The sequence below is a fragment of the Danio rerio genome, chromosome 2, assembly GCF_049306965.1.
Source record: "Danio rerio strain Tuebingen ecotype United States chromosome 2, GRCz12tu, whole genome shotgun sequence".
Taxonomy (NCBI): domain Eukaryota; kingdom Metazoa; phylum Chordata; class Actinopteri; order Cypriniformes; family Danionidae; genus Danio; species Danio rerio.
In genome coordinates this window covers 10,497,816-10,512,111 of record NC_133177.1, presented here as the reverse complement: position 1 = coordinate 10,512,111, position 14,296 = coordinate 10,497,816, and the positions used below count along the sequence as shown (strand labels likewise).

The 14,296-nt window shown below is 36.0% G+C and overlaps 1 protein-coding gene across 2 annotated transcripts; it reads right to left on the bottom strand.

Annotated features, from left to right (window-relative positions):
• Nucleotides 1–7,068: 7,068 nt before the first annotated feature.
• On the bottom strand, nucleotides 7,069–11,805 carry pfn2a (profilin 2a). Of its 2 annotated transcripts, none has more exons than XM_005171152.3 (3): nucleotides 11,511–11,805; nucleotides 10,335–10,527; nucleotides 7,069–9,006 (listed from the first exon to the last, which is right to left on the bottom strand). In XM_005171152.3, the coding sequence occupies exons 1-3, from the start codon at nucleotides 11,637–11,639 to the stop codon at nucleotides 8,909–8,911; spliced, it is 420 nt and encodes a 139-aa protein (XP_005171209.1). In that variant the 5' UTR covers nucleotides 11,640–11,805; the 3' UTR covers nucleotides 7,069–8,908.
• Nucleotides 11,806–14,296: the final 2,491 nt, after the last annotated feature.

Sequence of the window (14,296 nt, the reverse complement as noted above, 5' to 3'; positions counted from 1 at the left end):
AGGTTTTCATTCAGGATGTCTCTGTACATGGCTGCATTCATCTTTCCCTCTATCCTGACCAGTACCACCGCTCCCTATATGCAGTATACGCAGGCTGCGTAGGGCCTCAACTTCGGAGGGGGGCATCATCTCGGTTGCTCAAAAAATAAAAAAAACATTTATTTACTAATATTAACATAAACTGAGTGTAAATAAATATGTTGTTTTATACATAAAAAAAATAATTATGACGGACGCAAAAACAAACATGTGAAGTAATTTTTTCCATATGCGCATAGCTGCGTGTGCGTGGCGCGGCCCAATCCACTTATCTTTGCTGCTGCTAGCTGAATATAATTATAATTGATGCAAGATGCAGCTCTATGCCCGGGAAAAGACAACAACAGTCTGGAGCCGAGAAGAGGTAAAAAGTTCAAGGTGAGTCGCGTGCATCACTCTCAGGTAACTTCTATGAATCTAGAAAACATATTTTTGCCTGAAATTAGTAAGTGAATTAGTGAGGCTAACGTTTACCTTTAACACAACAGCACAAAAGCTGCCTTATGTGTTGTTGTTCACGTTCAGTTTTTGGCTTTGCTGCTATGCATTGTGCTTAAACTGTGACAGGACATATTTTATGACTTTTCACGCTTGCCCCTTTACCCCTTTTATGTTGATGATAATAACACAAACTCCAATATTATTATTAACTTGAGCAATTTTTTACAGTTCTGTATGCACACTACACTGTTAACCCTTACTATGCAGTAAATAACTGTAAAATAGCCAATGTTTTGCTGTAATAACAGGAAACAGTACTTTGCTGTAAAACAAGCAGGATTTGAATGAAATTGTGTCGTGCAAAGAATATATTACAGTAATTTACTTTATGTAGCCATCACAGGTAATTGTGATAATAAATGGTAAATTACTGTTCAACCATTACTGTTTCATCTTCTCTGATGCTTTTTGGTGCTATATATAGAATATTGCACTTACCTTAATGCAGGAAACAACGATTTAGACATTGACAAATACACAGTACGTCTGTCTTATTCTAAACTCAAAGTTGTGAAAAAAGTTTCACAAGCCAGGTGTTTGATTTGTTTACTTCTGAGTGTCCTCCATTCTCTGTTTAGCAGTTCAGAATCAGATGCAGAGTCTGGTGTTTAAGCCATAAATAAGAATCTACAAAGAGTAAGTAAAATGTGTTCAATTGTTTTTGAGAGTTTCTAAAGTAAGTCTGTGCATTAAGTTATATTGTTGTTATCTTGAACTGTGTATTTGAAGGTTACATTGTTAGCTAGTTAGCCTCTCCTCACATAACTTCGTACATAACTTTCATTTAAGTTTATTTATTCATTGGATATCGCTGTTTCCATAATGTAGTCTTTTTGGCAAATAAGCTGATTGTATACACATAAAAAGTATTCAATTCCAATCTCCCTCATAGCTTACGTGCACAGGAATCATCACAGGGATTCGCAAACCTCCACTGTCAGGTTCCAGGTTGTGAATTTGTTGCTAAGTGTTTTTCAGAGCTGTTTCCAATGGTGAATTCCAAAGAACGATACAAATGTTTCAAGAGTTCCCACTTAGATATGCTTGGCATTTATAGCAGGTTTGGCATGCTGTCCTGGGAGAGAACCCTGAGCTCTGAGATATTTGAGCCCAGGGCTCCCGCCTAGTCTAGAAGCATATCAGGGGATCCGAGATCAGGTAGGTCTCGATCGCTCCCTCTTTAAGCCTGGTTTATACTTTTGCGTCAAGTGACCGGCGTGACCCACAGCGCATGCAACGCGCGTAGCTGTGCATTTATTCTTCTGTGCGCTGTCTTTGTTGGTCTGAATTAACACTTCCGAAACGCTAGTTGGCAGTGAGGTGTAAATGTTTCTCTTTGTCTAGTTTCTTCTCAGCTGTTTTGCTTTTCCTGAACACTTCCTGGATGTACAAAAGGCTCAAACTCGCTCATTTTGAGGCAGGAACCGGCGGACGTGCAACAACTTTAACTATGAGGTAAACACAAAACAAAACTTTCCATCCGGAGCTCCTTCACGGGACTCCACACTTGTAAACAATCGCTCCATTGGGCTCACTTCCAGCTCACGCCATTCGTGCGGCTCTCGGTCCCGCCCAGACTCGTCAGCGCTACCAAGCCGACCAATCACAGAGCTTGCGCGACGCGTCGTTGCGACGTGTAGTTACAATTTTTGAGAGGTGCACATCAGCGACGCCGACGGCCACGGCGAAGGGCTATGCGTCAGCGCCGTAGCATACGCTGGCATTTGACGCAGAAGTATAAATCAGCCTTTAGAAGGGGAGAAAAAGGAGGAGATGGGGTGGAAGGGGGGATTCTTTCAAAAAGAAGATAATAAGAGATAAGGAGAAAGTGATCCATTTATATTAAGCTAGGATCACTCTGATTGGATTATTACTGATTACGGATGAGTGGCCAGCAGTGCACAATCATATCACGTGCTCCTCTCGAAATTAGTTTGTGAAACTTCACTTGTTTTCTTGAGCTTCATGTTTCTAACCATATCTAGAGTAAGTATGTGTGTGTGTTCTTTTGAGAAGCTACTTTATTAGAATTTTTAAAACTTAAACTTAAATAAATGTATTTTTTTCTTTAGCATCTTTTTATGTTTTTAACCTTATATTACTTTAACCTTGTAAATCAGGAGCCAAGTAATGCCACGTTAGAGCTCATTCAAAAGTAAGTATTATACTCTATATGATTGACACACATTTAAAGGCGAAATTAAAAAATCTCTCTCTTAATTTTTGCAGAGGCTCAATGAAGTTGACTGGAAAACATCAAATGAAGTGAGTAAAAGTGATATTTCTAGAATAAATTATTTCTTAAATAAATTCATAAATCAGGTTATTTATTTAGTTTTTTTATTATTATTACTACAGGTTTGGAACAACATGAGGATCAGTGCTGAACGATTTTATTTATTTATTTTTTTGCTTTAAATGGAGTTTGTTAATTAATTAATTTATATTGTTTTTAATTGGATATGTGATTGTGATAAATGGTGGCATTTACTTAAATGTTGTCAATGTTGTTCCTGGAGGGCTCCCACCCTGCTTCAACATTACCTGTAGATATCTAATAAGCCTCAATTAGTTTGATCAGGTGTGTTTAATTAGTTAACGCTAAACTGTGCAGACCTGTGGCCCTCTGTTATATGTCAGATGATATTTAAATGTTTGACACCTTTCATTAAACCTTTTTGTTTCATTGTAAATAGAAAATGTATTGATATCTGTTGATTTCTTTAATTTTGTTGTACATTTTCTGTTGTATATTTGTTTGCTGACAAAACAATAAAATACATTTGTCTGAAGAATTGATAAGCTTTCTAATTTAATAACACTTAAGAATACTGATTAATTTTAGCAACACTACAATAACTCTAAATGACATACCATTATTGTGTATGCAGTATAATGCTGTGAGTTGTAACACTACAGTACAGTAAGTAACTGTTAGCAGTTTCCACTACTGCTCTATTACAGTAATTATCTGACAAGACTGTTGCCAGCTACTCACTGTAATGGTTCAGTTGCAGTAATTAACTGGCAACACTGTTTACAGTTAGTCACTGTAACCAAACCATTACAGTGAGTAGCTGGCAACAGTGTTGCCAGTATTCTACTGTAAACAAAAACGTGGTAAGGGCTAACAGTGCAGCTACATACACATGCACTGCACGATTATTTCACTGTATTTATTATTATAGTTATTATGTTATATAACTATGTATTATATAAGTGTCCGCAGTTATCATTGTTTATTGTTCTGTCTATTTCTATACATTTATTATTGCTGCTGTTGTTATTGCTTGTATCACAGCAATGACAGTAAAATCTCCCTAGTCTTTATATCAGTGGATTGGTGTGTTTTTAATAGCCCAGTTTTTCATTTTTGTACATTACTATATGAAATAACAAAACTGACTAATATTCTGTGATTTCTGAAAGATCAATAATATACAGTGGGTCAAATTACTGTAAGCCGCAGGCCATAAATCATTTTTATTGCATGAATTCATTAATGATAATTTTCTTTCTGAATGCTAACAAAGTTTGTTGTTCAAAAATACACTCATCAGTTCTTAAACCACAAAAGTCCTTGATTTATACTGAAAGCAAGGATCAGTGTTTGTCACCATAGATTACAGTGCAAGTTAAATCTACATTTTGGTTGTAGTTTAGACACATTATGAAGAGTGCTTGACTAGCCCATTGTTTTAATAGTTTGTCGTGAGTTTTTCTTTAAATGTTAATTTCTTCTGTATTGTATGTGCTGGTTTAATGCTGAAATTTGTCACAAAAGAAGATGAGGTGGTATGACCAGCTCCAGAGACACCAGCAGCTGCAGTTACAGAATGCATGATGCAGCCCTGAGGACAGTCCATCTCTACAGGGACAGAGAGGGCTTTATTCCTTACCTTTTGTAAATGTTTGAAAATGGGAATGCTTCTGCAGAAGACATTTCAGTGTTATTTTAATGTAAACTATTATTTTCTAATGTAAATATTTAAATGTTTAAGTATAATTTTGAGTGTTTATATGCATATAAATACATGTTTAAACGTATATGTTTGTGTGATTTTGTTCCTTTGGGGGGGCACCACAGTAACATTTCACACAGGGCACCCTTTTGGCCAGCAGCGGCCTTGATCCTGACTAATCTCTGTTCCTGCTGCTGTAAAACGCCCACAGCATGATGCTGCCACCACCATGCTTCACTGTAGGGATGGTATTAGCTTGGTGATGAGCAGTGCCTGGTTTTCTCCTAACGTAACGACTGGCATTCACTCCAAACTCCAAAGTGTTTATTTTAGTCACATCAGATTAAAGAATCTTTTTTCTTATGGTCTGAGAGTCCTTCAGATGCCTTTTTGCAAATTCCAGATGTGGAGTGGCTTCTGTCTGGACAGTCTACTATACAGGCCTGATTGGTGGATTGCTGCACAGATGATTGTCCTTCTGCAAGGTTCTGCTCTCTCCACAGAACAACACTGGAGCTCAGACAGAGTGAGCATCGGGTTATTGATCACCTCCCTGACTAAGGCCTTTCTCCCTGATCACTCAGCTTAGATGGCCGGTCAGCTTCACGGCAAAGGCTGTGAATACTTATGTACATGTGATTTTTCAGGTTTTTTATTTTTAATAAATTTACAACAAATTCAAGACATCTTTTTTTGCACTATTGTGTGAAGAATTTTAAGAAAATAAATGAATGTAATCCATTTTGGAAAAAGGCTGTAACAAAAAATGTGGAAAAAGTGAATAATTTTCTGGTTGTACTGTAGATATTTGGTCAATATTATCTGCTGTTTGGTACTGCGCCAAACAAAGTCCTTTTAATAAAAAACTTGGTATTTTGGACTACCATTTTAAGTTTTTATTGTTCCCAATTGCTTTCACTTATACATTTACGCCATTCTTTTAGTAGCAGTAATTGCCCATTGAATATTTGAAGATTTCTAAGTGGTGTCTGAAATGTTATTCTAACATGTTTCTCAGCCTCCTTTGTTTATGTTCAATCATTTTGAACTTTAAAGGGAATGAAAATAACCTATTATTTTCCATAAACGTGAAAACACTAAACCAACACAGAGGGACCTGAGCACTCTTTATTTATTTAGTACAATTCTCGTTTGCAATTGCACCCATATTGGTCCATCCTTGTTGTCAAACCCTGCTTTTTAAGAAAACAACAATTTAAAAATCACTTTCAACCAGCCAAAGCGGCTAGTGGTGGTGTATGTCTAACCCACCACAGCTGAAACCTACCCGCATTTTGCCCATTATATATATATATATATATATATATATATACATATATATATATATATATATATATATATATATATATATATATATATATATATATATATAGTTGAAGTCAGAGATATTAGCCCCATGAGTTATTAGCTGAATTATTTTTTTTTTTTTCCCCGTTTTCTGTTTATCGGAGAGTAGATTTTTTTGCAACACATTTCCAAACATTCATTAATTTAATTGTCAGCTTAGTCCCTTTATAAATCCGGGGTCGCCACAGCGGAATGAACCGCCAACTTATCCAGCACATTTTTACACAGCGGATGCCCTTCCAGCCGCAACCCATCTCTGGAAAACATCCACACACACATTTACACACACTCATACACTACGAACATTTTAGCCTACCCAATTCACCTATACGGCAAGTCTTTGGACTGTGGGGGAAACCGGAGCACCCGGAGGAAACCCATGCGAACGCAGGGAGAACATGCAAACTCCACACACAAAACGCCAATCGAGCTGAGGATCGAATAAGCAAACTTCTTGCTGTGAGGCGACAGCATCACCTACTGCACCACCAATTTCTAAATATAATAGTTTTAATAACTCACTTCTAATAACTGATTTGTTTTATCTTTGCCAGGATGAGGTGGCTAATAATTCTGACTTCAACTGTATGCACACACACACACACACATATATATATATATATGTATATATATATATATATATATATATATATATGTGTGTGTGTGTATAAATGTGTTCAAAAAATCTCTCCATTACACAGAAATTGGGGAAAAATTTAACAGGGCTAATAATTCTGACCTATTTATAGACACACACACACACACATTTATAGAGAGAGACAGAGATCAGATGCAAAAACCTCCAAAAGCCATTTGAAATTTTCCTTGAAGATGAGCATTTGTACCAGGTTCCTGTGTGCAGGGTCAGTAATTTCAAGATTATGGCAGACTACTTAGGTCTTTAAAATAAAATTCTGAGGAAAATGCAAATTTTCAATGGAAATTTCAAACGGATCTCTGAACTCTTCATACATACATACATACACACACACACACACACACATGCATACATATATATATATATATATATATATATATACATACATACATACATATACAAACATATATACACACTATTGCTTAGAAATGAGTTTAAAAATATATACATACACACACACATAGATGCATATACATACAAGCATATACTTATATATTTGTACACACACACACACACGGTCAAACAACTGAAGAAAACCAATTTTCTGATTGGAATAAGTTTATTTGATCTGTCTGTAAACAAGGGGGTTTAACCATGACATTATTTCTCATTCCACGCAAATGGAGCTGAATATCAGTTGGGCAAATTTAAAAACTGAGAAAACCAGACATGAATTAATGTTTCTTTAATCTGTACATTTTCCAAAAGCCCTGGAGTATGACTTTATAACCTCAGAGAAGCCACTGAAGGTTTGACTCCTTACACGGCAGCGATTAAAACCCATCTCACAGTAGCAACAGATCAGATCTACATTATGGCACAGGATACACAGCTTTATTTAACAAGTTTCCACAATACAACTGACTTAGACTAGTGGTCTTTTCCAACTAATACCACCAAATCCCAAAAAGTTAGTGTACACGATTTAATTTTTTTGTCTATTTAATGAAGCATTTGTACCGTGCTAGGACAGTTTGATACATCGCAATTTAGTTTACAAGGCAATGACTTCCAAATTATTTCTTTTTTGAAAATAACAGATTAAAAGTAAAAAGGGTTTAAGAAATTTGTGATGATATTAACAATAAGACTGCCATTTCATCGATTCAAGACATTCATGAATAATGTTCAGGTAGTTATTATATACTTTTTTTTTAAAGTCAGTGAACTTAGCAATAGTGTTTAATAGAAATGAGCTTAGGATTACATTGTGTATTTGTATAGGTGTTGAAAATTGTTTTATAAAGTCAAAAACAGATGAAACTAGCAGTCATCCTCCTTTACAACAACAGTTTGGAGCAATTCTGTTAATCCCTTTGGATGCAAAAAACAAAAAAAAAAAAAAACATTGGTCCTATTGGAGAACCCAAAGTGAAATGGACTGAACATTGGGATGGCAACACTTCTTGAGAGAAACAAACAAACAAAAGAAACTGGCAAACAACAATTATTAAGTGCCTGAGCTGTTGTTAGCGATGGAATGTCCATAAAGAGTCCGGGATGCGAAGGCTCTTGGGAAACAACTCAACCCAAACCTTGTAAATGCTGATCTGCCACCATACTCAAAATATTCCAACATTAGACCAATGACTTACAAGACCACATCCAAATACAACAGCAAAAGCATTTTATGGAAGGTGTTCAAATTTAAAAGGTAGTGTGTAAGTAGCTGGGGCAAGGGCAAAGCAGTTCACAGGGTTAGGGGCTGAAGGTGCTTATCAAATTAGCTCAGGGTCAAACCAAGAACAGAGTAAAAACAATAAGAAAGTGTTATTTGATTGGCTAACTTCATTTTCAAAGCTGAGACAAGGTGGTAATGTTACTGGAAATGATGATATTGACCTAAAAGATATGCATGCACTTTTTCCATCCTGGACATGCTGTATACAAGGAAGACCATAAGAGCTCAGCAAGGACTCAAAGCACTTGAGAGGCATCAATCTATCTTAAGCTGGATCATTAGCAGTGCCTAAGGAAAAAAAATTGGACAATATAGTCACTTCATGGACTTGTGAACCTACACAAATTCTGGGTCGTCCAAGTTTTTTTTAATTCTTCATTTTACACCTATTGTATGTACATTAGTGTTTGTCATGAACCTTCATAAAACCAACATGCTTGATTTACTGTGGCACAAAAAACATGTCAAAACTCAGAAAATTAGAGAACAATGAGCATACAACAACAACAACAAAAAAAAAAAAAGCCTTCAAGAAATTAACAGACTCTGATAGAGACAACAATAAATCTACTAACTGTTTCTGGTAGTGTTGTCATGTTGACTAAAGGGGGCAAGGAAGAGGCTAGGGGAAGATGACTGGGTTTGTAGTGTGTTGTAGTGTTTTAAAGTGAGCTGCTGTGTGGATGAGAAGGGGATGCTTTAGTATCCAACTTTCCTCAGGTAATCAGCCATGCTATATGCTTGCTTGTTGAGCGATCCTCCATGGGTACCTTCCTTTCCCATCACTAAAACCAACACTGGAGTACATAAGGAAAGAAAAAAAAACGACAAATGAACAAAACTGAAAAAAAAAAAAAAAGTCTTTCCCCCCCGATGACACGGGGACATAAGAAATTATCATCATTCTTCCATTGATTGCTATTAATTTTTTTCAAGACATTAACTGCTTGAAGGAGAAAGCTTAACAGCAAACTTCTTTCTTCTTTCTGTCCCTCAAGTGAAACTAAACAAGCTTAATTACATTAGAACCCCGAATCCCTCAAGTATTTTGCCATTGAGTATGCCTTCTTATTCAGTCCGCCTCCATGGACCCCTTCTTTGCCCATTACAAGAACCAAGACTGAAAGAGAAATAGAAAAGGGGAAAGTTGAGAAGTGTGGTGGTTAGGAAAAAAAGGGAACAATCATGAAACAGAGGAGAAAGAGCTTTTCAATTGCAATTATTAGTGTGCATGCACATGCAAAGATTTTACTATTAAAAGCAACCAAGCAGAGAAAGGTGATTTAAGAGTATTTGACACAGAGAAGTGAAACTTGTTGCTTGAGCTGTATAGTGATATTTTAGCGTACAGAAAAGGGAAAAATAGGAAGGAGAATTCAATGCTGCCACACCCCCCCCCTCCTCTAAAAACCCTTCTATCCTCTTATTTTTCCCTGGCGCTTTGACAGTATATCAATTTATGACTTTTTGGGAATTCATATTTGTAAATTTATTTCAGTGCATAAAACTAGAAATCCAATTTTGGTAATTAATTATTAAAACTTATTACAGCTGTTTATGCAAATAATCAGTGTCTAATATTTGATTCAGCTTGCACTCTGACTATTGATAAAAAAAATTAACTATGTATAAAAAAAAAGCAGAGATAATAGTGTGTGGTGGGCTGTTTACCACATAACCAAGTGACTTGTAGCCCAGAAATGATCTCATTAAACAGTGAAAAGGGTAAATGGGAGAAATAGAAAAAGTCACACACAGTGCTAAAGAAAACTGTTAGATCAAGAAAAGTTTGAACATGCACAACAGTGAGATTCGGCTATGTGTTTTTAAAGAGGGGGCAGAGGATTCTACTGTATAGCTTAATTTTTTTCTTTTTTTTAACATTCCTCAAGAGGACCACAAAGGCAGACTGTATGAGCTGGCAAATTTTGAAGTGAAGTACATATATACATAGATATATATATATATATATATATACATATATATATTCTATTTGGGATATTTAACAATTAAAAATACTAGATATAGCATCTTTGCCCTGGGCTCCCAATAGCAAAACTGCTTTTAAGGGGTGATCCTAACATTTTTTTATGAGCCAATTAAACATATTACATGCAAAGTTTACCTTTGCCAGCTCTGCCTATGGAAACATTGTATGTCGGCTCTCCATTATGGCTCTTTGTCCTGATGTCCATTGTCCAGTCTCCCTCCACCTGAAGGCTGTCTCTGATCACAGAGCACTTCTTCTTGCCTAGAGTCAGTCCACTGGTGAAAAAGCCCTCTCTGTCTTTACCAACAATGACATCAATTTCATCAGGCTGAAAAAAAGAAAAGACTTGTGAATTTTTTTTTACCATCAAGCAGGTTGAAACTGTACAACATAATATGCTGTAAATACAATACAGACCATCCTCAGAGAATAACTAACTGCATTATTTGAACTGCAGCATGGCATGGGAGATGCTAATCTCACTCAGTCTTATGAACATCCCTAAATAAATGTTTAATTAAGGTCGAACCACATTTATAAAACCATGATACTTATTATGAGAGAAAAGCTCGACATGACATGCGAGTATTCATAGGCAACAGGGCGCCATCTTTGTGTTCCTCTAGGAAAATAACTTCCAAGTACAGGCGCTACTGTCTAAACTTGCTCCTTTTCATGGCCTAAGGCTACAGTTTTTTCAATGATCAGACAACGTGAAATCTTTGAAAACCCGAACTGCTAACAACATTGTCATGCACTTGATAATAGAATACAATGTATACAACTGAGACACTGAGCAATTGAATATTGCCGAATAACGCTAAATGAAATAGGTTTAATCAAGCCGATTAATTTAAAAATGTAAAAGATAACTTGCTGGATGCGTTCGGCTGTACAATGTTTGTACTTTGTCTGCGTTCTTTTGATATGCTTAACGCGCTTCATTGTGACATGGGAAATTAATTCTAGAGGCCGTGGCCACAGCCCTGTGCTTTCCATCTGGGCCTTAATCCATTCAGCAGAAACACTTCACTTTACCTGAAATCCTACATTTCAACGAGAAAAATAAACGAGATTGGATTTCACCTTTGCATTTTCGCCAATAAAAACTCCTCAACAAAGCTTATTTTTATTGTAATATGAAGCTAAAAAGGCTAGCTCGGACTAGACACGAGACCGGCTCCCCGTGCACGCGTGCTAAAGCTGACTAGCTTGCTAGCCATCCTCTCACCCTAGCACGCAAATGCACCACGAATTGAATAAAAGACAAATGTCAATGGTGCAGTTACTATTAATCTACTAAAATCTTACCGTTATACCGCTAAACGTACCACCCTCTGACGATGCCCAGACATATTTGGCGTCAGTGTATCCAACAATGGCGGCATCCTGGCAGCTGCCATCAGCCATCAGGTTATCCACGTAGCTTTGCCAAGACATTTTTTTTATTTGAAATGATAGGACGTATTACACCGACTGGAGTGGATTTAGCGCTACAAGTGCTAAAGGTCTAGCAAAGGTCGTGTGGACGAAGGATTTTGGCGTCTCCTCCGGTGTCCGGCTCGTTTGCTTGTATGAAATCTCAGCTCGGGCAGGAAAGAAAGCCGACGAACTGAGAGACAGCGCCTGGGTGTAGTCCCGTGCTATATCCCTCCGCACAGACAGACTTACCACCACCACTGCGGCGCTGTACGCATAGCCATCCTCTCTGATATCATCAGCGCGATTTCACTCTCAGGATGCGACTATACTTTCAAAACATATATTTTTTTACAGAAAATATGGACAGATGTTTCTGCTTTAATCTTTATAACTCAAAAATGAATATATATATATATATATATATATATATATATATATATATATATATATATATATATATATATATATATATATATATATATATATATATATATATATATATATACAACAGTTCTGTTTGGTTCTCGAATCTGATTGGCTGATAGCAGTGATATATTTAAGTAATATCAGCACCCGTACAGCCTCTTTACTCTTTGTGTATTACTCCGCCCACATACATCCAGCAAAAAGCAGACTCTACAGATCTAATGCTTGCTCAGCTGTTTAACTGTCAGCTTATGATTTGAATCCAACGCGGAAGAAAGTAGTTCCTCATACAGAAGTGTTTTTGATACTTTCCGTATTTGATTTTGTTTTTATATACACAATTATGCCTTCATACTGTCGTATAAACGCAATATCACACTCGTAGCAGTGCGATATGGCTGTATATCGGCACTGGTGGAAGCACTAACGCATGCCTCCCACCAGTGCCGATATACAGCCATATCGCACTGCTATGAGTGTGATATTGCTCATTTATACAACTGTTCTGTCTGGTTCTCAAATCTGATTGGCTGATAGCCGTGCTGCAATATCAGAACTCCTACAGCCTCTTTACCCTTTGTGTATTACTCCACCCACATACAGCCAGCAAAAAGCAGACACTACAGATCTAAAGTTTAAAAGATGCACGCTCAACTGTTTACCTGTCAGCTTATGATTTGAATCCAATGTGGAAGAAAGTAGTTCCACATACAAAAGGGTTTTTGAGACTCTCCATGTTTGATTTTGTTTTTATATACACAATTATGCCGTCAAAGTGTTGTATAAACGCAATATTACACTCGTAGCAGTGCGATATGGCTGTATATCGGCACTCCCACCAGTGCCGATATACAGCCATATCGAATTCGTGCATATACGAGCTACGAATGTGATATTGCTCATATATACGGTTGAAGTCAGAATTATTAGCCCCCTTTTGATTTTTTTTTTTCTCTTTTAAATATTTCCCAAATGATTTTTAACAGAGCAAAGACATTTTTACAGTATGTCTGATAATAGCCTATTTTTTCTTCTGGAGAAAGTCTTATTTGTTTTATTTCGGCTAGAATAAAAGCAGTTTTTTAATTTTTTAAAACCCATTTTTAGGACAAAATTATTAGCCACTTTAAGCTATTTTTTTTTCAATAATCTTCAGAACAAACTATCATTATACAATAACTTGCCTAATTACTCTAACCTGCCTAGTTCACCTTATTAACCTCGTGAAGCCTTTAAATGTCACTTTAAGCTGTATAGAAAGTGTCTTGAAAAATATCTAGTAAAATATTATTTACTGTCATCATGACAAAGAGAAAATAAATCAGTTATTAGAAATAAGTTTTTAAAACTATTATGCCTAGAAATATTCTGAAACAATCTTTCCTCCGTTAAACAGAAATTGGGGAAAAAATAAACAGGGGCGCTAATAATTCAGGGGGGCTAATAATTCTGTCTTCAACTATATATAAATATATATATATTATATATATATTATATATATATATTATATTATTATATACATAAAAGTGCCCATAGTCTACGTATTACGCATGTACGTGTTTTATGTACTGTATGCGTTGATAAGCGAAGTTTGATTTAAATCCTAAACAGCGCTTCAGTTTTTTGACTCATTATTTCATTTTTTGTTTTGTGTTTAATAATTTATTAATTTTCACTTTTAAATCAGAACAGTTGGAGGTGTGCTTGTGCATGAAATGAGACAATCAGAATAAAAACAATTGACTTTGACATTTAAAACACTCCCGTCTCTATATAGCATTTCGTTAATAATAATATAATTTGTAAAATAATAATTTGGTTATAAAAAAATATAGAAGTAAAATTCAGATGCAACAAACAGGAACGATTATATTTAAATCAATTAAATCTTGATTGTTTCCTGAATTAAAATGAAGGCATTAAAAGATGCAAACAGGAAAATGGAAACGACTGTGTACTGAAACATTTCTTTACTTGAAAAAATATTTTAATGCATTTTAAATGTGGGTCAAGATAGGTCAAACTGTGGCCCACAGATCAATTTTGAACATCTGGGCCAAATACTACATCTGACATCTGACCCATGTCTTGTCTTGTCTTATGCCAAATTTGGGCCAGATTTGTTACCTGTGGATGATAGGTATGCTCATTCTGAACGCTTTGGCACACAACCCACTGCTGTCACTCATATCGTTTACTAAACATTCACCGTTATTTTTATTTGTGTTTTTTTATTTTTATTTTTTTTT

What these genes read in the sequence shown, in the direction of transcription:
- pfn2a (XM_005171152.3), bottom strand. Translation starts at nt 11,639, where the DNA reads ATGTCTTGGCAAAGCTACGTGGATAACCTGATGGCTGATGGCAGCTGC. An exon ending in GTACGTTTAGCGGTATAACG is followed by an intron (nt 10,528 to 11,510) that starts GTAAGATTTTAG and finishes TCTTTTTTTCAG; the next exon opens with CCTGATGAAATTGATGTCAT. An exon ending in CATAGGCAGAGCTGGCAAAG is followed by an intron (nt 9,007 to 10,334) that starts GTAAACTTTGCA and finishes TATGTACTCCAG; the next exon opens with TGTTGGTTTTAGTGATGGGA.